Source organism: Cololabis saira, chromosome 19, assembly GCF_033807715.1.
Source record: "Cololabis saira isolate AMF1-May2022 chromosome 19, fColSai1.1, whole genome shotgun sequence".
NCBI classification, from domain to species: Eukaryota; Metazoa; Chordata; class Actinopteri; order Beloniformes; family Belonidae; genus Cololabis; species Cololabis saira.
In genome coordinates this window covers 24,591,609-24,616,563 of record NC_084605.1, presented here as the reverse complement: position 1 = coordinate 24,616,563, position 24,955 = coordinate 24,591,609, and the positions used below count along the sequence as shown (strand labels likewise).

At 41.8% G+C, this 24,955-nt stretch overlaps 1 protein-coding gene across 7 annotated transcripts in view; it reads right to left on the bottom strand.

The window, feature by feature from the left end:
• Nucleotides 1-1,728: 1,728 nt before the first annotated feature.
• Nucleotides 1,729-24,955, bottom strand: part of mrtfab (myocardin related transcription factor Ab) — a 49,155-nt gene continuing 25,928 nt past the window's right edge. For 4 of the 7 annotated variants that reach the window (XM_061709327.1, XM_061709330.1, XM_061709333.1 and 1 more), the window contains 17 exons: nt 23,916-23,981; nt 16,782-16,837; nt 16,289-16,364; nt 15,558-15,707; nt 14,322-14,485; nt 14,091-14,249; nt 13,828-13,899; nt 12,180-12,364; nt 11,057-11,228; nt 9,429-9,821; nt 7,668-8,705; nt 7,360-7,566; nt 6,641-6,733; nt 6,279-6,419; nt 6,032-6,124; nt 4,036-4,096; nt 1,729-3,271 (listed from right to left, as the gene is read on the bottom strand). In XM_061709327.1, the coding sequence (XP_061565311.1) occupies nt 2,688-3,271; nt 4,036-4,096; nt 6,032-6,124; nt 6,279-6,419; nt 6,641-6,733; nt 7,360-7,566; nt 7,668-8,705; nt 9,429-9,821; nt 11,057-11,228; nt 12,180-12,364; nt 13,828-13,899; nt 14,091-14,249; nt 14,322-14,485; nt 15,558-15,707; nt 16,289-16,364; nt 16,782-16,837; nt 23,916-23,981 (3,710 nt within the window). In that variant the 3' untranslated portion in view covers nt 1,729-2,687. The remainder of the gene's footprint in view (nt 3,272-4,035; nt 4,097-6,031; nt 6,125-6,278; nt 6,420-6,640; nt 6,734-7,359; nt 7,567-7,667; nt 8,706-9,428; nt 9,822-11,056; nt 11,229-12,179; nt 12,365-13,827; nt 13,900-14,090; nt 14,250-14,321; nt 14,486-15,557; nt 15,708-16,288; nt 16,365-16,781; nt 16,838-23,915; nt 23,982-24,955) is intronic. The other 3 variants (XM_061709328.1, XM_061709331.1, XM_061709332.1) reach the window with 2 other exon arrangements.

Genomic DNA, 24,955 nt, shown 5'->3' with positions numbered 1-24,955 from the left:
ACACTGCAATCAGACAACTCATCTAGTATTTTACAGCAAATCATCACTTAAAGTAAAAAGAGGATGTAATGCACTCCAACAGTGTTCAATGACAGCATGAAATCCTATGGAGCTGAAGGATTCATTACATCACCAACTCGGGCCATTTTATCCAAAATCACAGCTCCCTCTGGAACCATAAAAGGCTTTTATTCAGTATTGCATCCTGCTTCTGATTCACCCGTTTGGTGATTGAAATAACCTCATATTCAACAGCTCCTGCTAAAATAAGCAGACCGACTGCATTTCCATTATGATGATTGAAATACTGTTGGGAGAGTGGGTCAAAATGAGCTGTCAAGAGAAAATATAAAAGCGCCGGTAAGAAACTAGCTTTATACTATAAAAAGATTATCCTCCTTTTGTCATCCTAGAGGAAGAAAAAAACAAAACAAAAACATGATTTCCCCTTTAAACTAAACTCTCATTACGGAGCGTTAATGAACTGCTCTGCAGTGATCAATCAGACAACTGTCCTCATTTAAGAAATATGCTGCTTATTTCTCAAAACAGCGAAATTTGACTGAGGCATGAAGATCTCTTGGAAACATTGTTTTTATGTTAAGTAGCTTGAGCAGACACTGGTCGCGGATTTCTTCACAATGGCGCCCCCTGGTGGCTCTTCTCTGGATCGACCTCATTTAAAGTCTTCACACTGCTGATCACAACATGAACAGAATAATGTAGACTAGGGTTGCCACCTTTCAGAAATAGAAATAAGGGACGCCCCGACTTCAGCCCAAAAAAAGCCCCAAAACTTCTAAACTGCATAAAAATGTGTTTATTTTATTTGAAAAAACTAAATGCTTTGATTTAAAGTGCTTTAATAGCATTGAACTTGCAGGACTGTACAGACAGCCAACCATACTAGCAACTGAAATATCCTCCTATTCTATGTATGTCCACATCAGCCCAGATGTAGAATATAGCCTACAGGTGAAGAATATGGTGTAAAAATTAATTTATTTCAATAATTCAACTAAAATATGGTGTAAAAGTTAATTTATTTCAATAATTCAACTAGAATATGGTGTAAAAGTTAATTTATTTCAATAATTCAACTAGAATATGGTGTAAAGGTTCATTTATTTCAATAATTCAACTTAAAAGGTGAAACTAATATATTACTCTTATTACATGCAAGGCAAGATATGTTAAACCTTTATTTGTTATAATATTGATGATGGAGTTGTTTATTAATTTCATAAAATATTCTCTAATTTATTTTTTATTTGGGGTTTTCATAAACTGTGAGCCCAAAATTATAACAAATAAAGGCTTGAAATATCTCACTTTGCATGTAGTGGGGAAATAATATATTTGTTTCACCTTAAGTTGAATTTACTACGAATGAAGTTTTGCAATATATTCAAATTGTCCGACCTTCACCTGTATATTATGACATCAATAAATAAGAGCATAATATGTGTCTGTATTGGTTCAATACGGAACGCAACTTTTAATTCTTAATTACGTAACATTTCCGTATTTTAAGGGACGGGTGGCAACCCTGATGTAGACTGAATTTCTTTTGTACATGCCGAAAGTCAGTTTCGTAATTTCCCTTTTTAAAAGAGACTTTTATTTGGATAATAATAATAATAATAATAATAATGATAATAATAATAATAATAATAATAATAATAATAATAATAATAATAACACTAATCTTGTGAAAATGCAAAGACAAAAACAAACACCTGCTTTGTGTTTTCATCATGTTTATTTTATTTTTTTTTACTTTTTCTTTAAAAAAATGACAGGGACCAAGTGTTTTGGAAGCCCCTCCCTCCCGCTCTGTTCCCCAGCCGGCTAGATCGACTCTAAACAACCAGCAAAGAAAAATAGTTGTATGGACAATTGATAATATACACCCCATATACAGCAATACATAGTGGTCTACCATAATGTTACCAATAATACGCAACCTCCAATGAGGCCTTAATTCAAACTGCTGCCACTGATGTGGTTCAATTCAATAGCAACTGACAACCGATGACGGCTGTGACTTTGACTAGTGTGGGCGGAGTTCAGGGTGCCAACAGCTGCCTTTCTTTACACGACCAATGGCTCAGCTGATCGCCGAAACAGATGGCGTCTTTTTTTAATCTGTGTGAAGACTCAGCCGCTGACCTGAACTCTCCCTTTAAACCACTCAGATTCAGTCAAAGTGCAAAGTTTAGGAGGCACTGACACACCGCTATGAACGCCGCCGACGGTCTCCATCCTCAACTCTCATCTGGATGAGAGAAAGATTGTGTCTGGTTCACGTAAACCAGTTCAAGATGCAGGTCCAGACACAGGAAGAGGACTTTATGAGCCTGACTGTAGTCAGTCTGCCGTTTGGTTTTTTCATAGAGTTAAACTTTTTTTTTTTTTTTAAAGAGAAAAAGAAATCCACCTCAGTTCCAGCAAGTTCAAGTCCCGTTTATGAATTTGACTTCAATGTTTCTTGAACATTTCACATCAGCTCTCATATGGTAACAGCCAGTGACTAACCGCGTGAATGTGTGTGTGCGTATGTGTGTTTGCGTGTGCCAGTGACCCCCTGCAGTGGTAAATACAGCATAGAGAAGTAGGTGCATGAAATAAAGACGGAGCCTGTACACAGTGTGAGCGACCGCTTGTCCATCCGTGTGCGTCTGCGGCTACAGGCACGACTCCCAGTGCAGTTGCAGGTCCGTGCTGTCCAGAAAATCTGCCGAGAACACGCTGGGCGGAGTGTGGGGGGCCAGGGGGGCTAAACTTGTCCCTCCATCCCTTTCCCCCGCCGCCCCTCCTCCCCCGCCCCCCCCTGCGTGGCCCTCGCCCCCTCCGGCTGCGCTCCCCACCATGGGGATGTCCAGCCACTCCATGCTGTCCAGAGTCGGGTCGCCGAAGTCCAGCCCCGGGGAGTGAGGGGAGAAGCCCAGGTCCGACGTGTCCATGGGGGAGGGGGGGTGCTCCAGGATGCTGGGCGTGCTCAGCATCTGGCTGTGCAGGTCGTCCATCAGCGTCAGGCCGCCGTCCGGCTCCATGCCCAGCAGCGAGGAGCCCGTGGTGCTCTCCAGGAAGTCCTCCAGGCGCCCGCTGCCGGTGCAGGCCTCGCCCACGGACGACCGGGGGGACAAGAGCGGCTCTGCCATGGTGGGAGGGGAGAGGTGGAGCGGGGACGGGGCGGCAGCCGGGGAGGGGGGGTCGGAGTGGAGCGGGGCGAGGGACGGGTCTGGGTTGGCCTTGAAACCGGGGATTTCTGAGGGAAACGGATAAACGCCATTAATACAAGCTGACGGATGATATGTTGTACATAGGGCTGTTCGATTTTGCCCAAAAATAAAATCTCGATTTTTTTTCTCTCAAAATCCGATTTTCGATTACGATTATTTTGTGAATTGACAAAAGGCAAAGAAATGATTTCAAATATGCTGTTTTTTTATTGAACATTTGCCCCATTGGGGTTTAAGTGCAAACTTTGCTCTTATTAAACCAAAAATGAATGAATAAAGTGCAAAACTCTGTAAAATAAGCACCTGCAAATATACAGTAAGTTATATTTCCAATTAAATAAAACAAGACATTTTCTAATTAAACTAAACTGGGTCTTTGCATGCTAAATAATAATGCAACCCATGAAGGAGGTAGAGGTGTGTAATGTCAGTCATTACATTTGCTATTCACATTTGCAAGTTTTTTGCAAGGAACACGAGCCGGTCTACCGCATCTGGCTTGAGGGATGCCCGGTGGCATGTTACAACGCCCCCTCCTACACTAAAGAGCCTCTCCCATGGGGCACTTGTCGCAGGTATTGAGAGGTATTTCCATCAATCATTAATATTGTATCAATCATTAATATGTGTGCAAACAAGGTTAAAAAAAAAAAGTGAAAAATCGATTTTCACGTTTTTCACGTTTTAACATCGTTCTAATTACATAATCGCGATTACGATTTAAAATCGATTAATCAAACAGCCCTAGTTTTACATTTCTCTTCTTAAATTTTGCCACGGAGTTTATTACCTCCACTCTTGAGCAGGATGTCAAACAGGTCGTCCATCTGCTGGCTGTTCACGCCATTCTCCTGCAGGCAGAGAGGATCGTTCATCAGACACCGTTCACACAAACAATCCAGCCCAGCTTTCACTTCTGGTAATATATACGGGTTAAATGGCAAATAAAGTGTGATTTTTCAAAAACACGCTGAGGAGAACCCGGCCACAACAGCATTTTTTATCTAGCTCTCAAATAAAGCAAAGCAAAGCAACTTATTTGGGCTTTTCCCTTAGAACAGTGGATCTTTGAGCTCCTCGTGCTGATTTGGCTCTCGTTTGACAACAGATCCCTGATCATCGGGGCCCGGGACCTGCTCTGTGGGAGTATTTCCTTGACACTGTTTGGCTTAAGGTTTTTCTCCCACAGGGAGTTTTTACCTGCCATTGTTTATGTTATGTTTATGTAATAATTGCTCGTGGTTTATGTTCTGGGTCTCTGGAAAGCACCTAGAGACAACTTCTGTTGTAATAGACCAGTGGTCGGCAACCCGCGGCTCTAGAGCCGCATGCGGCTCTTAAGCGCTGCCCTAGTGGCTCCTGGAGCTTTTCAAGAATATTGGACCTTTTTTTTTTTTTTTTTCCTTTTTTTTTCTTTTTTTTTCTCTTTTTTTCTCCTTTTTTCTCTTTTTTTTCTTTTTTCATTTTTTTCTTCTTTTTTCCCTTTTTTCTCTCTTTTTTCATCCTCTTGCCTTTCATTTTTAATCTCGACATTTCGATTTTTTTCTCAAAAATTTGACTTTTTTCTCAACATTTCGACTTCTTTCTCGACATTTCAACTTTTTTCTCGAGATTGTACTTCAACATTAATCTCAACATTTCGACTTTTTTCTCGACATTTTGACTTTTTTGTCGACATTTCGACTTTTTTCTCGAGATTGTACTTCAACATTAATCTCAACATTTTGACTCTTTTTCGGAATTTTGACTTTTTTCTCAACATTTCAACTTTTTTCTCGAATTGCATAATGAAAGAAAAATCTTCCCCCAGTTATAACTAATATAGAAACATGCAGCATGTGTTTGCCTTCATTCTAACGCTGATACAAGACTTCAGAGGCTTCACAGGCTCCAGACATATTTGTTTTTTGTGTTTTTGGTCCAATGTGGCTCTTTCAACATTTTGGGTTGCCGACCCCTGGGATAGACGCTATATAAATAAAATGTAATTGAATTGAGTAGCTGGGGAACAACAACGTCTTGGGTTGGGACATTTCGGGACGGGATGGAGATGGAAATCGATCAGCGACCTTCCAGCTGGAGGTCAATGGGCTCCCACTATTATTCTATTTGCTTCATATGATGAGAAACATGTAATTTCAAAACTTTCGTCTTCCATTGTAGGACATTATTTTCACCCATTTCTTAGATTTTGAAGGGATCTGTTACGTGGCATCTATCTTCAGCCATGTCCACTTCTTCACAAACTTTAATCTAAGTCAGCTTTTTGTCGAATTTTACAAAAAAAAAACAACATCGACAAAGAACAAATGTAGTTTTCATCCACTACAACAGGACACGTTGTTTAAAAGCCTTTTTACGACAAGTGCAGTTCTCATTTTCTCACGAAGGGTAACACTTGACTGACGGCGCTATTTATTCTCCCTGCAGACGTTTCACGTCTAAATGCGGCACATTTATAACGGCAACAAGCTGCATTCTGGGAACCCGACAATGACGAAAGCAGAGTCAAATTGCACGGGCAGAGAAATCAGAAAGGAAACGCATAGAGTGGAGCGCGGAGGAACACTACATGCTACAGATGAAAAGGCAGCGGGAGAAGATGTGACGCTGAAGTGTTGGTTAGGAGTTCAACTCCAGCTTCTCCATCTGACCTCCATCTTTGGTAGGGCAACACGAGTGCACAGCTCAGAGGCAGAAGATGGAAAACCGAGGCACACACAAAACAAACAACAAAATCAATGCAGCAAGCATGAAGGAAAGAAATGACAAGCTCGAGGACATACTTTGGAGTGCTGAGAAGGAAGGAAGGTGCTGGGTTTTGGAGAGGGAGGGGTGAACAGTGTGTGTCGGTCATAAGGCAGACATACTTCCTCTCTCTGCCAGGGTGGTGTGATCAAGAGATGAAATGAGGGAAGAGAAACAAAAAAAAACAAGGAAAAAAACAAGGAGAGAGTTTAGAACATGTGAAGAGGGGTGTCTGAGTGAGAGAAGAGACTGGTGGGATCTCCTCCGCAGAGGTGTCATCTCTACCTTGAGAGAGGACATCAGGTGGCTTTGGCTTTCAGTGTCTGACATGTCGTCGAAGAAAGGGTGCAGGTTGGGTGGAGCGGTGTGCGGCAGGGCGGGCTGGGGGACGCCGTTGGCATCCAGGTGCAGCCCTGCTTTCTGTCCCTGAAGAAAGACACATTCAGACTAAACAATGGCCCATTTGATCACTTTAGATTTCTCTCAATCTCTCCAGTGACACCTGGTGTCTGACGTTACAATCTTACATTCCTCTCATTGGATGCGTTTGTTGGAAATAAGATACGTTTAAAAGGAAAAAATTGAATGTATAAAGGAAGCATCTTCAATAAGGACAAATTAAAAAGGAAAATAATGTGAAAATTTACCTTTTTGTTTGGTTGGCTCACAGATTCGGCCTCTGGCTTTTCTTTTGATGGGTTGTCAGTGCTGGGGAGTTTACTGGGAGTCGACTGCAATCTCTAAAAATCACAATAACATATGAATATTTTGATTTACTGTTATGATAGCTTGCCAGAAAAAGTAAAAACATCATACAGTTCAAAAATAGTTTAAAACACATCATGATTAGTAAATACCAACAAGATTAAAGGATAAGACGCAAGAGAGAGAATTATGGAATTATGCACGGAATAATTACTGATCTTTTTGTCCTTGTTTTAATCAGGACTATTTACTATTTATTTTTCCTTTTTTTTCTTTTCTTACTGGTTCTCTGTTGTTACATATATTTTTCTTTCGTGTTTGCTTCTTTTTTGGGTGGAAATGCTAGAAAGCATTTGTTATAGAAAGTTTAAATAATAACAATGTGAAGGTTAAAGGGTAGGCATTTATAAGCTCAGAGCTTCAGCCTACTCCTTTTCGATCCAAATGATTACACGACATGTTATGAATGAGTGTACCATACTGAGCACGTGATCGAAATAAATAAATAAATAAATACTGGATCCGTCTACCAGAGCAGCATTAACGGCAGGCTACGAGACAAAAAGCCTCAGTCTCTTCACAACTTTACAAATTAAAAGGTCAACACCCTCAAAGTGAGCTTGTATTTCTACGTTTCAGGCGGTGCAATCCTCGCCGTTACCTGCAGCGTGATGCGTCCGTTAGTCTTGGCCAGTGAGGAGATGCCGTTCTGCCCCTCTGTGCCTTGACTGGTCAGAGCGATCAGGTAGTGATTGCCGTTGCTATCGGTGACCAGGGTGGGAGTGCCGTTCGCCTTGAAGAGGTCGAGTGAAATGGCTTGAGTGTGGAGCGGCGTGCCGTTCTGTTGGTTGATGATAACTGGAGTCACCTGGAAACACAGACCAAACACCGTGTTTCTCTATTTTAGTGCTGTTGCCGTTTTTTAAGGCTCTTATGAACACAGTTCAAATCATGTGATGGCTGCATCACCTGTTGTGTCGTTGCTGCTGCTGCTGCTGCTGCGGCTGCTGCTGCTGCTGTCTGCTGTTTCTGCAGCCTGTGCTGAGCTCTCTGCAGCTTCCTCTGCTGGGCTTGGCTCGCTCCGGGCTTGTGGCCCGTCACAGTCTGGTTTTGGATCTGCAGCTGAACCTGCTTCAGCTGAACCTGGTTCTTCTGCTGGGCTTGGACTTGCCCCTGGGTTTGCTTGACCTGGGTCTGTTGCACCGGCTTCTGCTGTGCCAGTTTCTGCTGTGCTAACTTCTGCTGGGCCCGGAGCTGTTTCTGCTGGGTTTGCTCTATGATGAGCTTCTGCAGTTGCTGCTGCTGGAGCAGGATTTGAGCCTCTTTCTTCTTCTGCAGCTGCAGTTGTTTTTGAGGGTTGGGTTTTGCCTCCGCCACCTTCTGCAGCTGCACCTGATTCTGCGGCTGCAAAGGTTGCGGCTGCTGCTTCTGCTGCTCGGCCTGCTGGACCTGGAGCCGATGAATCTGCTGCAACCTCAACAGGGTTTCTTGAGAGCACTGCATCTGCTGAGCCGGCTTCTTTGTCTGGGCCTCCTCCGTTACTCCCTCCATCCCGTCCGCAGGCTCCACCTCCTTCTTCACCGTCACCACGATGCCGTTAGGGAGCGTCGGGGGCTGAATGGCTGAAGCTTTTATTAGAGTTTGGAGTTTCACCTCCGGGGATGTTCTGCTCTTCTCACTCCCCTCCTTCTTCACCGCTATCCCCCCGCCCGTTTTGCCTTGCTCCAGCTGGGACCTCAGAGTCTCCACCAGTCTCTGCTTCTGCCTCAGCATCCTGGTCAGCTCCTCGATCTGTTTGTCCTTCTCCTGGAGCATCATGTCTTTGTCCAAAGAGGACGTGTCCATCGCCATTCCACACAGAGTCTCTGGCAGCTGGACCGAGGAAGGTGAAGACTTGGACAGGCTGCACGAGCTCTGAATCTCCTCTTTAACTACGGAGAGTGTGGAGCCGGTCGATGGATGTTGAGGGGAGTGGTGAAGCGTGAGCTGGGTGAGGGGAGAACTCACCTTAAGGTTAACAAAACAAGACAAGTGTTAGGGCTGGGCGATATGGACCAAAAGTCATATCTCGATATTTTCTAGCTAGATGGCGATACTCGATATATATCTCAATATTTTTTCTGTGCCATAATTGGGGTTTCCCCCAAAGCATTATAGCATAGCATCTCTGTTAGCTTCATTTTTTACTGAGGCTAACCCTTAAAAAAACAGTCAGTTTTAATACAAAGCCTCGTGCCAAATGTCACACAGGTTCCTTTATTAACAGAGGTCTGCATAATATCAAAATGTATAAAACAAATGAAATAAAAATAAACTGCCTGCATATATAGAATAAAAATGCTTCTTGAATAAAATAAAACAAATATCCCTTTCCTGCATAACAATTAAATTAAAATACACTGTGCAATTAATACAATGTAGACAGTAACAGGCAGACTTTTCCACTGAGGTTGACAGTTGTGCAAATAACAAAACATTTGTGCAAATCTCAAATAAAACATTCAAGTCAATTTGTCACAAAATAAGCTATATCAAAATCATTAAAAAAAAATGTAAAAAAAAAAAACATTTTTTTTTTTTAAATCGATATAAACGATATTGTATCGTACCATATCGTGTTTGAAAATATATCGATATATATTAAAATCTCGATATATCGCCCAGCCCTAACAAGGGTGTTAATGGAGGACAAACTTCTAGCAAGAACAAAGAAGACCATTTCCAACTCACCATCTCCCCAAACATGTCTCCATTACAGCTCGTCTCATCGGGACTCATTCCAGCCAACGAGCGCTCAGATGGCGTGGGCGACACCGGAGGGCTGGAGCTGGTGCTGCCGAAGCGCATGACCCGCCCCGGGACAGCCTGGCCCAACGAGGACAGCGCTAGCTTGAAACTGCTCTCTACAGACGGCTGCTCGGGGGTGGAAGACGGGTTCGAGGACGTGGTGGTGGAAGCGGCAGAGACGGCCCCCTGCTGGCCTGATTGCGGTGCGCCACTTTTCAGAGCCGCTGCGGTGCCATTATTTTGTTCTTGGTAGTTGCGGAGCCTCTCAATCAGGTCATTCTTAGTGCCAGAAACGGTCAGGCCTCGCAATTTCAGTTCTTGTTTCAGCTCAGCAACCTGGAGGAGGAGAAAGCAGAGAGGAACTTGAAAAAGGGGCTGTTGACCTAAAATGAGTATTGACGGATCCAGAGAGGTCTCAGTTCAGCTGAACTTTACTTAACTGGACCTTTAAAGGGCACAGACGTGCTAATGTTTCAGGTAAACACATGTTTTATTTCTGAATTGTGGTGAAAAGTATCAAATTCAAATCATAAGATTTCAAACTTTTAAACCTAGACATCAAAACTATTTTTAATTTATGTTACTGTTTTTGAGAAGAAACTGAAGCATTTCTAATAGTGAGCTGAAAAGTTGCAAATTAACACAGAGTAACTATGTGATTAAGTAAAGGAAGCAACAATCTGATTTAAGACGAGTCTTTTCTTAAACTTGATGTCATATGAAAGCAAAAAGCTCAGCGAGTATCCGTGTGAGTCTTGTAAACGCTTATAAAAGGCATCGAGGCCTTTAGATGTTTAATCAAGCCTGTTTCAGGCATGTGCAAAAGAGAGTTGGCACAAGTTTCTTCAAATTTTTTATTTGACTAAAAGCTTTGTTAAAAAAGAAACATTTAAATCCAGAGGACTCTGGAAATCTGTCCACTAAAACATTTTGTTTCTCAGCATTTGAAAAATAGTACCAAACAATATAAAAACCTCTGGCAGGGATAAACCTTATACTTTTATTGTAAATTATTTTTCAGGGGAATTTAAGGAAAATCCTGTTTACTATTTATTTCTACTATTTAATTATTATTTCATGAGTGCAAACTTTCATTAGGATCTAATACAAAGGATCTGAACAGCAGCAATTTAAATAGTAATAAACAGCAGCAAAATGTAAATGGATGCTCGTACAAGCATTTCTTTCCCTTCTCCTCCACTGCGTTACAAGTCCGTACAGGCCGACTACCACTGTCAAGTTAAACCAACTTTATTCATCAAGCACTTTAAAAAACATCAACCACTGACCAAAGTGTTGTCACACAAACTACTGTCACCAAAGGAGACGAGTTCATGGCCTCGATCTCTAACTGTTGCCTATTTTGCCGTCACTATATAAGTACCGGTCCAGTTCTGTGTGAGCAGAGGTTATTCTAGGTGGACTGTCGCAGGTGCTGACATTAAGTACCTAAACCTGCACACGTATAGCCCATTCTAACTCAAAAACTGCATCCATTCAAGTTGTTTTGGTCCCTAACAAAAAACTCACTACATGGGTGTAATTTCTGGTACTGAGAGAAGTTTAGTTACTTTGAATTCGTCCAGGTTGGCTGGCAGCGTAGCCGGTTTGGCTCCTCCCACTCCAGGCTGACTCTGACGAGTGTTGGAGGTCTGACCTGAGGGGGCCGTGGTGGTGGTGGTGTTAACGCTGCGGGAGGGAGAAGGCCCGGAGCTGCTCGCAGGAGGCTGCTCCGACTGTGGCCTGCAAGGACAGTTGAGTAGAACACACATCAACATACACGTTGGATCCTTTTCAGATGTTTTACGCTGAATTTCACCGGCTGCATAAGCAGTCACAAATGATAAACAGTCATGCAGCGCTGAGAAAGAGTCATTTTTAGATCTGACTTCTGCTTTCAGAAATGCGCACTACAGACTCAACAGAAGACAAGAAAACAAACACAAACTTAAAGGAAAGAAGAAACAGGCAGCAAGCATTAGGGCTGGGCGATATATCGAGATTTTAATATATATCGATATATTTTCAAACACGATATGGTACGAGACAATATCGTTTATATCGATTTAAAAAAAAAATATATATATATATATATATTTGTTTTTTTACAATTTTATTTTAATGATTTTGATATAGCTTATTTTGTGACAAATTGACTTGAATGTTTTATTTGAGATTTGCACAAATGTTTTGTTATTTGCACAACTGTCAACCTCAGTGGAAAAGTCTGCCTGTTACTGTCTACATTGTATTAATTGCACAGTGTATTTTAAATTAATTGTTATGCAGGAAAGGGATATTTGTTTTATTTTATTCAAGAAACATTTTTATTCTATATATGCAGGCAGTTTATTTTTATTTAATTTGTTTTATACATTTTGATATTGTGCAGACCTCTGTTAATAAGTGTACCTGTGTGACATTTGGCACGAGGCTTTTTATTAAAACTGACTGTTTTTTTAAGGGTTTGCTTCAGAAAAAAATGAAGCTAACAAAGATGCTAACAGAGATGCTATGCTATAATGCTTTGGGGGAAACCCCAATTAAGGCACAGAAAAAATATCGAGATATATATCGAGTATCGCCATTTAGCTAGAAAATATCGAGATATGACTTTTGGTCCATATCGCCCAGCCCTAGCAAGCATTGATCTGCACTTCCACGTCACACAGCAGCGTGTATAAAGACACTCACTTGGGAGGGGCGGGCAGGATGGTGTGGTAGTTGTAGTGCTGCTGCTGCTGATTGATTATCTGCAGCTGCAGGAAGAGCTGCTGCTGGTGGAGCAGCTTCGCATAGGATGAATCCATCTGAGGCGGCCTCTCCTTGTCTGCCTTCTGGTCTGGAGGGATGTACTGGTGGTACTTGAGCTTCTTCACCTTCGGTCAGAAAGAGAAAAGCCTACAAGTCAAGTCAAGTTTATTTATACAGCATGTTTAAAACAACCTCAGTTGACCATAAGTGGTGGTGTACAGACTCTTGGATATGTATCAGTCATTTTTGAAATGCAATATAAAAAAAAATCAGGCTGATGCTTCACACCTCTCCTGTAAAGCGGTAATGCTAGTGTTCATCTGTAACTCCTGGTAAGGCCCCGTCCTCGCCCTTTACTCTGTATTTGTCATCAACAGAGTGAGCTGCAGACTCACAACAGATCCCGATGGTTGCAATATTTGTGACTATTTTCCTACAGGCACAAGACTGGTCTTACCTGGGGATCTGCGGTCATTTCTACCGAGGACTGATTAAAAAATTCCGCCGCGAGTTACCCACCGTATTTCAGCAGGTCATTAGATCATTTTAATGCACACCTCAATAATTCACTGATTTGCAAGAAAAAAATCCTCTAGTCGCCTTTTCTGCCTTCTTATTGGCTTAACTATGGCAGGTGCAGTAGATAACGTGATGATATTAACCTTTACCCACCACATATGGCCTGATGATACGAATCAAGACAGCATTAAGCCTCACATGGAGATCAATGAAAGCAAGAAGCTCAGATCCAGTAGAGGATTGACGATGACATGAAACAAAATTCCTGTCTACTAATAAACTCAAAGCCTCGAGGCTACAACCAAAGACCAGTTACCTGATAGCTCTAATTCAACTTTCAAAGTTTAAGTTGATTAAAGGGTAACTGTTAAAGAAAACGCAAAGCCTTGACGGGAGATGGGAGCTGCGTTCACTGCGAAATTTATACGCGGGACCTTAAATATATAAAGAACGTTCTATTTAATCATATGAGATATACCGGTAACTGGTGTCGGTGGATATGTCCAGAAAATAATAAGACAACTAAACCGTGCAATGCTTTCACTGACAGATACAATCAATTCCTGAAATTCCTGCTGTTCAGGTGCACACAGGTTACGTATGTGAAGACATGCAGAAGGTGTTCAGTTATCCCTGAATAAAACTTTGTAATGCCAAGAACAACTGATGACATAAAAACAGTAAGAGGTCGGGGGCTTTCAGTAAAGAAACACGAGTGGCCGGTTTACTGCAGCCGGAGGAAGGGACTCTTCTGATTTTAACACACATTTCTGTGAAAATATGATTTAAAAAAAGAAAATCTCATAACAAAACTTTGAAGTTAAGAGAAGAGAAGTGACTTATTGTTGTAACTTAAAAGGAACAGATACCGAAACCACAACAAAAAAAAAGCTCTTAGTTCTCAAGCCGCACTTGAAAAGTATAAATATAGACAAATATAATACTTCATTTTGAAATGCTGTGAATGCTTATACCCCAACCGAACTCCGGCTGTATTTCTGTACCATATCAGTTATGAATCCTCCCTCAGTGTCTGCTAAAATGATAATGAGACACAGCCTTCTCTGACCTTGGGTTTGCTGTCCTTTGCTTTCTTCAGTCTTTGTGGGGGACGGTCTGAACTCGTCTTGGATTGCGACTGCTGCCAAAAAACCACGACAAATGGGGTTGGGGAGGAGGAAGTAAGGAAATGAAGAGATGAGGAAGGGTGAGCCAGTTATAGCTGCTCCACATATAGAGATCAAGGTCACAATTATTGTAAGTCATGAAATGTGCAGGATGTTCAACCCAAAACACCCAGGAGATGCCTTGGTGTCGGAAAGACCCGCGTACCTTGACCTGCCCACTAGAGGAGCGGGAGGAGGAGGAGGTCACCGTCGTCCCATTCGTTACTTTGGGGAGCGGAGAGGAGTCCGACCCGTTCACAAGGGGGGGAGGAGGCGGCGGAGGAGGAGGAGGGGGAGGAGGAGGAGGAGGGGCCTGTGTAAGAAACTGAAGAGAAAGTACATTACTCTACTTAGCTGTGTGATACATCCAAATTGAGTTCAAATGAGTGAATAATACCTGTGAGGGGGAAACGTCCCCGCTCTGGCTGAGCCCATCGGAGGGGGACAGCTGAGCGGCGGCGCTCAAGGGGGAGTCGTGACTGGTGAGCTGGTCCGGCGACAGAGCATCGCTGCTGTCTTCGTCCAAGGATGAGCTCTCCCCCCCGGCTCCCTTTGGGGAATCTGCAACAACAGGGACATTTTTACAAAGATCAACGACCCTGTTTGTTTGATCGGGGCATCTATCTCGTTACATTAACGTAAAAATTCCAATCCTGTAACTTTTGCACAGACTCATATCCGGCACTTTACAAACCTCATTGTACATTTCTGTCTATACCTTTTACCTATCCTAAGTTCCTAAGTCACTTTTGTACAGACTCACCCGGCACTTTAAAACCTCATTTTGTACATTTCCGGTCTACATTTTATTTTACTGTTTATACTTTTTATTGTTTATACATTTAATTTAATTTTATCTCGTACATATTGCTTTTATAATTGTATTGTGTTGCACCAATCACCATAACAAATTCCTCGTGTGAAAACTTGGCAATAAACCCTTTTCTGATTCTGATTCTGATTCTATGGCTTGTTAATCATTTTAAAACGAAGTTTCAAACTGAAAGTCGCTGCTGTTTAGCAATCGGCTATGTCTTCCTGTGGAGAAGTTTTACAACACAGTTGGTCTCGTCTTACAAAACAGGAGCGTGTCCAAACAGAGGCGCTACGCAAGTTCTGTAAGGGTGTTGATGTTGGTGTCGCATCCAGCAGGATGATGGATCGCGTAGCAACAACAGCCGTGGACGTGGATGCTGCGACCAATCACGTATCGCGTTTTCACACTGAAATTAGAACTTCTCAGAAACCCTCTGCTTTAAGAGGAAACATGCTTTAACCTGGATGCAACACGTTGTCATCACCAGGCAACGTTCAGCGGGGATGTAATTCACTCTGTAGTGGATTTTTTCTTGCCGAATCCTGCACCTGACCTGAGTGTTGCTTAATATTGTGCAAGTGTGCGTGTGTTATGCCTTCCTGTATCAGCATGCTTCTCTGAATGTCGCAAATGTTCCAGATGGAGTCGTCTTAGTGTTCTGGCGAGTCATGCATCCGCTGCATGGTTCATGTGTACAGTATGCATGCGTTTCGGCAGAGATGTGTTAATGGTCACGAATGTGACGACGTGCATTTAAATACCAGCACACAGTCAGAGAGGGAGAAGTCTTTGAAGGTCTGAGGTGAGTGTACTTACCCAGCAGAGGGCAGTTGACAGACAGTATGTTCTTGTGCACCAGTTCGATGGGACCTGGCCGGTGAGAGATCTTATCGTTGAGGTCGTCCGCGAGTCGCGCTCGCTTCAGCTGAAGCTGCTTGGCCTGCAGAGACGGCTCTGCTGACGTCTCTGTGGTGGACAAATATTTACTGATCAAAGGATTTATTCATTGACCCTCAGCACACAAAAGACACCACTAAGTGAGTAGGTCTGAAGTTACAGAAACAGAAGGGGAATATAGAGAAAATACTGTCATAGGAAGCTGGCTTTCTGAAGATAACAGATATTGAGCTTTTGGTAGATTTTACCACTTCCTCCATTTGAATTCGAACTCGGTTTAAAAGACCAAATTAGAAGATAAAGAGATGGTTGAAACTGATGCACACACGACAATTGTCATTTTTATCTGTACACATAGAAACTGCAGAGACGATTGAGAAGAATGAAAGCGTGTGTGAAACCTACTCAGCAGTCATTTGCAGTTGAATCAAATACTTTATAGACCTCATACATATTCCTCAAAATTTCTGTTCGAACACATAAAACTGAAGCAGTGAGTGTGCATTAACCTTATCACAAGGAACTGGTTCTGTTTCGCTGAAAGCATGCTTCCTTCTCAGGCTTCGTACAGTCCTCCTGACTAGCATTTATTTTTGACAATACAAAGGATAAGCATCTGAGATCACTTTCACTTCTGGGCTGAAACGTACCCTCCAGAATGTGCATCCTGACGAGCTCAGAGCGCTCCGGACGACTCCGGATCTTCCTCTTCAGGTAGTCCTCGGTCTGGTGAGGGAAAACACAGGTGGTGCAAAATGAGAGAACATTAAGAGAAGGAAATAATAAAAAAGCAAAGGCTGGAGGACAGGAAGCAGTCTGACTCTAATATAACCTTAATGTTTATACATCACACTGAGTAGGGATCTCACCAGAATCCACGAAACCATGACAACCCTTTGTTTACTTTTCTTTACAAAGGTTACTGGTAGAGTTTCTGCAGCTTTCACTTTTACAGCTAAATTTACCTCTACATAAACCTCTACAAACCAAGATGGTTGCACTACAACCCAACTGGAAGGGAGGGTTTCATTCATGAATGTTGCCACTTCACAATTTTGCAAATATTGCACCAATTGAATTTTGTCTTGAGCACTTCGCCTCGCTGAAGTCATGCAGAAAAGTGACTGCAGCCGTGACACTCACCCGTGCACGCTCCAGACTCCTCCGCTGCTCGTGAAATGCTGCCGGGCTCTTCAGGGCTGCATGGAGAGGTGAGGAGGGAGGGAGGGAGGGAGAAAAAGCGAGAGGGAGATTGAGATGAATACGGCTCACTCAGACTGATGTGAGTCGCGATGCTCCTTTCACCAAGTGACAACGTGAGAACAGATACAGCTAGAGTGCAAGAAAGACCCAAAGCAGAAGTGAAGGTCAGAAGTTTTATTCTCAACCACACACTCTGACAACATCTTAGCAGAACAAAAGGCTTCTGCCCCGTCTGAAAGCATAAAAGCATATTTTCTGCCGCAGATGCCACCGAGAAGATGTTTTCAGGAGTGTTTACATAAGAGTTCTGATATGACAACATTCACTGGGGCTATTACAATCCCAGACCTATAAAAAGTATAAACAATATGCAGAGCTCTTATTTATGGGGCTGTATATCTTTATAAAATATGGGGTTGTGCACAAAACTTTAGCAGGCGTTATTATTAACGAAGCAAATACCAGAAACACCTCCTGGAGTCATGTGAACGTAAATCTAGGGACACGGCAGGCTTTCCTAAACATTCACTCTGTAGTTTGGGTGACTGAGGTTGCTTTATAGGAAGTACTCCTTTACTGAGACGGAATATTTATGTAATTTGCATCTTTTTTTCCCAGGAGTACAATGTTATTGGTCAAGTAAAAATAGGATTTTTTTTTTTGTTAGTTCCAAACTATCACAAAGTCAAGCATCTCAAAAATGCGACGCATGACAGCTTGGCGGCTATCTGAAGGAAGGAGACCGTGTGCCTGACAGCTGCTGACAACTGTGTGAGGTTTCTCGGCGACATGGTTCTGGTGACGGTGGCTCGGCCTGTGAGGCTGTAAGGACGTGAAAAGTGAGGAGTTGGACACGCTCATTTAGAAAAGCTGCAGGTTCAGTTTCTGGCTTTATCAGGCCCGGATATAGGAATTACTAACATGTAGAGATCAAGTTTATAAGTCCAGCCACTATCTCGCGACAACCCTGAATAGATAGGTTGAGTAAACTGTTGAGAAGTAAACAACCAACTCTGGCACTGCTCCAAAGACTTTTCAGTGATTTCCATCAGAAAACCACACCACTGTTTATACTTGCCTTCTTCCTTTACTTACGTATCCTGAAATCGCTATACAGCTTCCCCGTTTAATTTCTTTGATAAGGTTTATTTACAAACCACAGCCCATTCTTCCATTAAGAGCCAAATATAATTCATAATTTCTCAAATGTGGATCCTCGAACCTCCATTAATGATGGAATAATGATGATCCTCCTCTTTTTCTTTTTCTTGACCGTTTGAACCACAGCTCTACTTTCTCCCATGTGCCAGGACACCTTGTGCAAATAGGTGTAAACTGTTCTTTTCAATGCAATGAAAACAATTAATTTAGCAAAATTATTATAAATTAATTGATAATAGCTTTTAAAGCAGGACAGCCTGGATGGTATGGTGTCACATTGATTGTTCAATGCCAATAGGATAGAAAATATGCACACATGCAGGTATTTCTATCATCACTTGTGGTTGAAAGAACAAAGAAGCTCAAGAGATAAAAAAAAAAAAAAAAAAAAAAACTGCTCAAAATATGGTCATGCATGTATGTGGTGTCATGTGTGCATGCAAAAGTTTCTGCCCGGCCACCCGTGGATGCTATTTGCACCCTCTAGAGCCTCTAAAGCTCTGGTCTTGAAGCAGATTTCGGCTGATTTTAAAACAGTTTGAAAGGTTTGGACCAGGGACTGTACCATTCAGCCTGTGGTTGGTCTTTTTCTGTGCAATTCACACCTGTGAAAATGTGCACAGGAGCTTTAATTGTCAAACAACTTTGCAGGAAGCCCAAGATTGCACCACCTTTTAAAAAAAAAACGTAGCAGGCTCAAACTATTAGCTTGTCAACACAGCTATCGGTCTCCACCCAAAAACATTCAAATGTCAGATTGAGTAACCTCACAGAACCAAACCATTTTCAAATAATAAAACTTTGGAGAAAAATATAGTCCAGACGCAAGGAGTTTGGAGAGGTTTTTCCGATTTTATCTGCTCCATCCACAACGTTTGAATCAGACACCCAACCTCTTGGTCTTCTGGCACTTTTTCACTACAGATGTCAACATCAACGTTTAGTGAGGCAGAACAACAAAAGAGTACATTTGATTTGGGGAAGGATATCAGGGCAGCAGCAGTTGGAGTGGCGTAACAGTGCAATTGTCTGAAGCTGGTGAAATCCCTGCCAAAGATGTGATAGAGAGCAATCTGGCTACAGGAGGGTGGCAACTCTGTTCTCTACAGATGGCTGGGTGGAGGGTCAGAGCAATTCCTCATTTCACAACCTGTTCCACTTGTGAAGTAACAAAATATTAAAAATGGCACAAAACATCAAGAAGACCACTGTAAGTGATTAAAATCTACATTTTATTTTCTATTTTGTAAACAGTGATGTAATACTTCTTGCATATGAAGAGACTAAACAAGTATTAAAATGATACGGTAACAGTCGGTTATTGTAAACTAAAAGATGAGATTCTTCAGTGTTAAGTCATCTCACCTTTTTTTGCAGCGATGAATTCCAAATTTTCCACTTAAACTACAAAGACGGTAGTTTATCTTAACCTCTGTAGTTGCCAGTGGATTTTAAAAGATATTTAAAGTAAATTCAGAGTGCAAACTAATGTTTGAGTTAAAAACCAAACTCAGACTATAACTACAGTATAATGGTCAACCTGTCCCTTGTTCCTGCTTCGATGGTTTGCTAATGCAAGTCATCACATAATGTCACAATTTTAGTTAGTTTGCAAAACAATAAGCAATCATCTAAAAAAAATGTCCGCACAGTTAACTTGCGTGATTTGTGAAATGATCATAAATATAGCTGTACATCTGGCGATACACAAAGAACCAATCTACTAGAATTAGACCAAATAGAAACTGCTGAGGTTGTCATAATTGATCTAATGAATCGGGCATACTCAGTAAAAGATGTTGGCCCTAATGGCCGGTGTACACTGCACGATTTTGGGCTGCAAAAGATGACGTTGTGAAAGACGAGTGACAAAATCTTTCAGCATAGATTCATTGTTAGGTGTAAACAGTTCGATGACGGCCATCTCAAAGGTCTCCCGATCTAAAATGACCTTTAAACAGTGTTAGAAATCCCCAGTTTTTGCCACCCGACTAACTGACTAAAGTGTAACATTAATTGGTGTACAAATGAATCTGAATTGTTTTTTATAGTCAACCATGACTGGGACCACATCCTAATTTTTTGACGTATTTGTACGGTTAATTTTCTTGTTCAGCTTATTGTTGACCGTTTACCGTCATCATGCGCTGATGACGCCATTCTTCAACCCCTCGTAGCCTTTGTTTCAGTGCGTCTCGTCATCGTGCAGTTTACACATACCATCCTTGGCATTGAACCTCCAGATTAAGTAGATGCAAAAAAAGCAGTGTGAAACGTAATAATCTTATACAACTACCGAAACTGCAGCACGAAGGAACTTTAGGGCACAATGAGTGTTCAGTTACCAGGAACAAAAACACTGAAAAATAACCTGGAAAGAAAAGTTTCAGCACATAATCTAACACTGATGACAGTGTTCTTTTACGTAAAGTCCAGAATCCTGAAAAAGACACAATCTCCGCAAAATATCTCAGTTTGATAGCCAAAGGGTGTAAACCAAATGCTAAGACACTAGACATATGTTTTGCATAACAAACGGTCACAGACTGTTCTTTTTAGCAATGTGGGACAAGAAATCTTAAAAGAAAATCTACAGAGCTCCTCCGCGGCATTTGTGAGATCGTGTGATCTGCAGAAGAACATCTGATGTGGATGGAAACTTACTGATTCACACCACCTCCCGCTGTAAGAGGTGGTGTGAACATTACATACTGCTGCAAGAGCTGACCCTCTTCCCCTCCCAACATTAACCATGTCCTCTACAGCTGCACCACTCAGGGCTGTTACTATAATATAAACTACAAAAAAGACAACTTGCATAACTGGTCAACCGTCCAACAACAAATTATTTTCAAAACCAATTCATTGTATTAAACTGAAACATTTGGCAAGATGGTCTGGTCAAATTTATCACGAGGTGGAAACATTCACTGCTTTCTAATGTTTTATAAACCCAAACAAAAAATGGGTTGTTATGATCACAGAACACAAAAGCATCAAGTGCTTGTTATTTAATAAAGGAACATTATCATTGCAGCCTGACGAGTGTGGTAACTGCATTTGCAAAATGTTTTCCAGCTGTAAAACAAAAGCTTAATTTTGACATAATGCCATTTTCAGAGTGACTTACTTAAGCATTCACTTGGGTGAGCAGCTATTTCTATAACAGTGTCATCATGTTCCACAAAAACAAAACTGAAAATAGAGTCCAGAGAGGAGTGTTTATATGATCTTTACTGTCCCTTGATGGCAGTCAACAAAGTCCTCATTTTAAAAGCAGTCTTGTCAAGATCACAACATGAGCTCTTTTCGTTTTCCCTCCGTTGTATTTTGTTTCCTCTATAAATCTCCACATTAAAAAGGATTGTGTCAGTAAAACCGTCTACCAGTCCATGTTGGACCAAGTGCAGCAACTGTGTGATGCAAAGCCAGGTGGAGGACGACACGGAGAAGATTTGCTGGAACTAAATGGTTGAATGTGATGGTCTAAGATGTCGACTAAAACAAGCCCTGGGTCTCCTCCAAGAGCGTATTCTGTTCTCCGGGGCCATAATTTACACAAACTTCCCCAGGTTAGCGACAGCATGGGACATTTTAGTTTAGTGCCAGCTGATTCCCTGCTGGCTGGATGGCGAAAAGAGCAACATTTAACTATTATGAAAAACACGTTTTTTACATATGTAAAGTGGTCTCCCCTCAGCCTGCCAACTCAGAGAAGGATGAAAGCAACCAAATTCTGCAGTGTCTGTACAGCCGCCCGGATGAGCCATCCAGTCTGATGTGGCTTCTACGAGCCGTTCAGATTCTGCTCCCTTTCGTTACGTAACCAAAATGCAAACCACGCCCACAAATAAACACCGTGTCCTAACTGCATGCGAGCGTCCGACTATCGCGACGCACTGCATGACATCGGACGCTCTCTGTCCATCTCCCTCCAGCCAGCTGCCACTTTATTGAGGTTTTTGTAGTGAAATGAGGAGGTATCATAGAGATAACTTCTCATTTCAACTAACTGGACCAGCCGTTCCTCATCCATGACTGTTTGCATGACTGTTTCCTACAGCGCTTTCAACCGGCTTTCAACGCGAACGACAGGAAGAAAATAGAAGCAGGGCGTCCGACAAATGTTCAGCTCAAAACGGCGCGCTGCGTCATGGTGTGCAGCGCTGCGTCGCTGCGGCCAGTTAGGACAGTCCAATTGAAAATAAAGCAATGGAAGTGATTTTGTCGCTGATGCTCGCTCGCATCGCATGCAGTTAGGACACAGTAACTCTGCCGGCCGGAGCTTCCGCCATTTTTTCGTAGTGGTGTATTAAGGCAGCCAATCAGCACAGAGCCTCATTATCATAGCCTCGCCCACTCAGAATCCCGCATAGATAACGAGGTTAGAGAATGGGAAGATAAAGACATGGCTCAGAGGCTGAATTTCTAATTTATTTAGCAAAAACAATCAAAAGTTTGTTTTTAAGACATTCAAAGCCTGTTTAAAATAGGTATTAGATGCCATAATAGGTCCCCTTTAAGTTGATAAATTATATCTGGGATGCTGCTCACGTCAAACAGTTTTCAGATCAAGCAGCATGATCGAAGTAGTTCTGGTACCCAGAAAAAACTAAACTTGTTCCCCCATCTCCTCCTCTTGAGATGCAACTGCTACTTTTCTTCTGATCAGAAATAGTAAATTAATAGTTTAAAAAAAAAAAGCTTGGTTCCCGGAGAAAAGGGAAAAAAGTAATCCAGTTCAATCCACGGTCACAAATGATCCTGAAGAGTTTTTAATCTGAAAGATTGACCTGAACTGTTGAGTTGCCACAGCAACAAGAGTGAACAGAGTAAAAACCACTATTTTATCCTTGTTTGGATATATTTTACAAGTCAGTCTCTCATATTCTGTTGCAGTTGATTTACAGAAGCTGTTAGATGATAAGGGTATTGGATTGTTAAATTTATTGCCTCGTGTTTGCATTGAAAAAGGCCTCATGAGAGTTACTTTAGTGCAACAATCCTAACGTGAGTAGAAAAATGTAAGAATACCTGCACTGACCTAAGCTGGGGACGTGAATTAAATGTGACTAAATACAATGATCAAAATCCTTGTTTTCATACAAGCCGTCTCCACAGACCTTCTTGCTAGCCTGCGCGATCAAAATAAAGACAGCTGTCGCAATTCAAGGAAATGTGGTACATCTGTCCATCTAAATGGGCACATCAGTCACCCTTTCCTGTTCTCCACCTCCTTGCGGAGAACCCAGTCTCAACAATCACATGTCTGATGAGAATGAACCGTCATATACATATAAGTGAATGTGACTGAATGTTGACTGCTGCATGTTTTTGACTGAATGTCATCTGTGAAATGTCTTGCATTTGTTTTATAAATGCGAAATGAAGGCTTAAAAAAAGAAAATATCTGCCTACTGCGATGAGCGATATTCTTGTAACAGGAAGTGAATAGAGACGAGGAGGAAGCTGCACTACATGATAGCAAAGTGTTGCAAAGAGACAAGCAAGTATGACACAATTTACATACTTAAACTGACAATTCATATCAAGGCTCATATTTTCTGCAAAATACTGAAAAGAAAACGAAAAACAAAACCGTCTCAACCTTCCCAGACCTGCATCCCATGACACAATGAAATATCAGACCAGAGCAGTTAAAAACACTGATTCAGTTTCATTTGCAATGTAGTGACAGTAACTGTAACTTGTGACAGTAACAGTAAGCTTTGGTGAGACTCAGTTTAAGCTTTTTTCGCAATATCTGCAATTCCTGCATCATTAGAAGGCACACCACCATAACACGTATGTGCATGTTGAAACTATTGTGGCCATGCTGACGAAACAGTATGCAACTTTGCAGAATATAGCACATTTTGAATAATTTAAAAAAGACTGCATCGCATCACTTACGTGGCATGATCCCTTGACTGACCAGCTCCTCGCGTGTGCGTCTCTGCTGAAGCTTGAGCTGGAGGACTGCATGGAGACAGGAGAGGTGAGGAGAGAGGAAGAGAAAGTCAGTCGGGTCGCTGAGAGTAAGAATCTGCAGGTATGGAGCTCGAAGCCTCGCGATCAGCCCTCCGATCACAACATTTAGGTAAATAAGCAGACAGCAGGAAGGAACATGGATGCTTTTAGACCGACGTGAGGAGAACCTGCACTCTCTGGTGGCCGCTTCATCCTCCCATTTCCCTCTTCTTTCGTCATTTCTTTTTTTTTTTAAAAGTCACAAGAAGGCGGTCTAAAAAAAAAATAGTACAAGTGGGTGTGTTCTCACAACTACTCACTTCCTTTTTCTAGGGCTTTTTCTTTTGTACACCAAGTGTGCATAGATGCGTGAGAAAAAAACACTAATCATTCATAGGGATTTAAACTGCAAAAGCAAGTGGAGTCGAAACAATGCAACACTACAGTTTTGAAAAATGTAACGGAGCACTGTTGGAAAAAAAATACAAAAACAGATGAGAGAAATGGGCATATGGGCTGATTGTGGTGTCATGTCAAAACAGGAAGCACTTGTTGCATAATGCAGGGGTCAGGAGAGTTTTTAAGGAACACAATGCTTGGCAAAATGAGCCATGTCTGACCTCTCTGCACACAGAGCGCCATTGTTATGAACTACATAAACTTAAAGTGAAAAGGACTGGATATGCAGTCTTACTCATATTAGCACATTTTAAATCAAAACAGATCTTTTTTCAACAACAGCTGACTGTTAAAGTGGATAGCAATTATAAAAACAGGTTAAGACAATAGCAGCAAATAAATGGACCGTATGATAAACACTGCTGGCCGTGGCAGAAATTTACTGTACACTTGTTTGTGACGTAAGACGGTTTTTCTTTTTTACGTTCCTCATAACCAATCAGGGTGTATAGTTTCACTGTGCTTATTGGCATGAGTCTGTTTCTATTTTAAAACTTAAGATTAGATATGTGCTTACTGCCCAC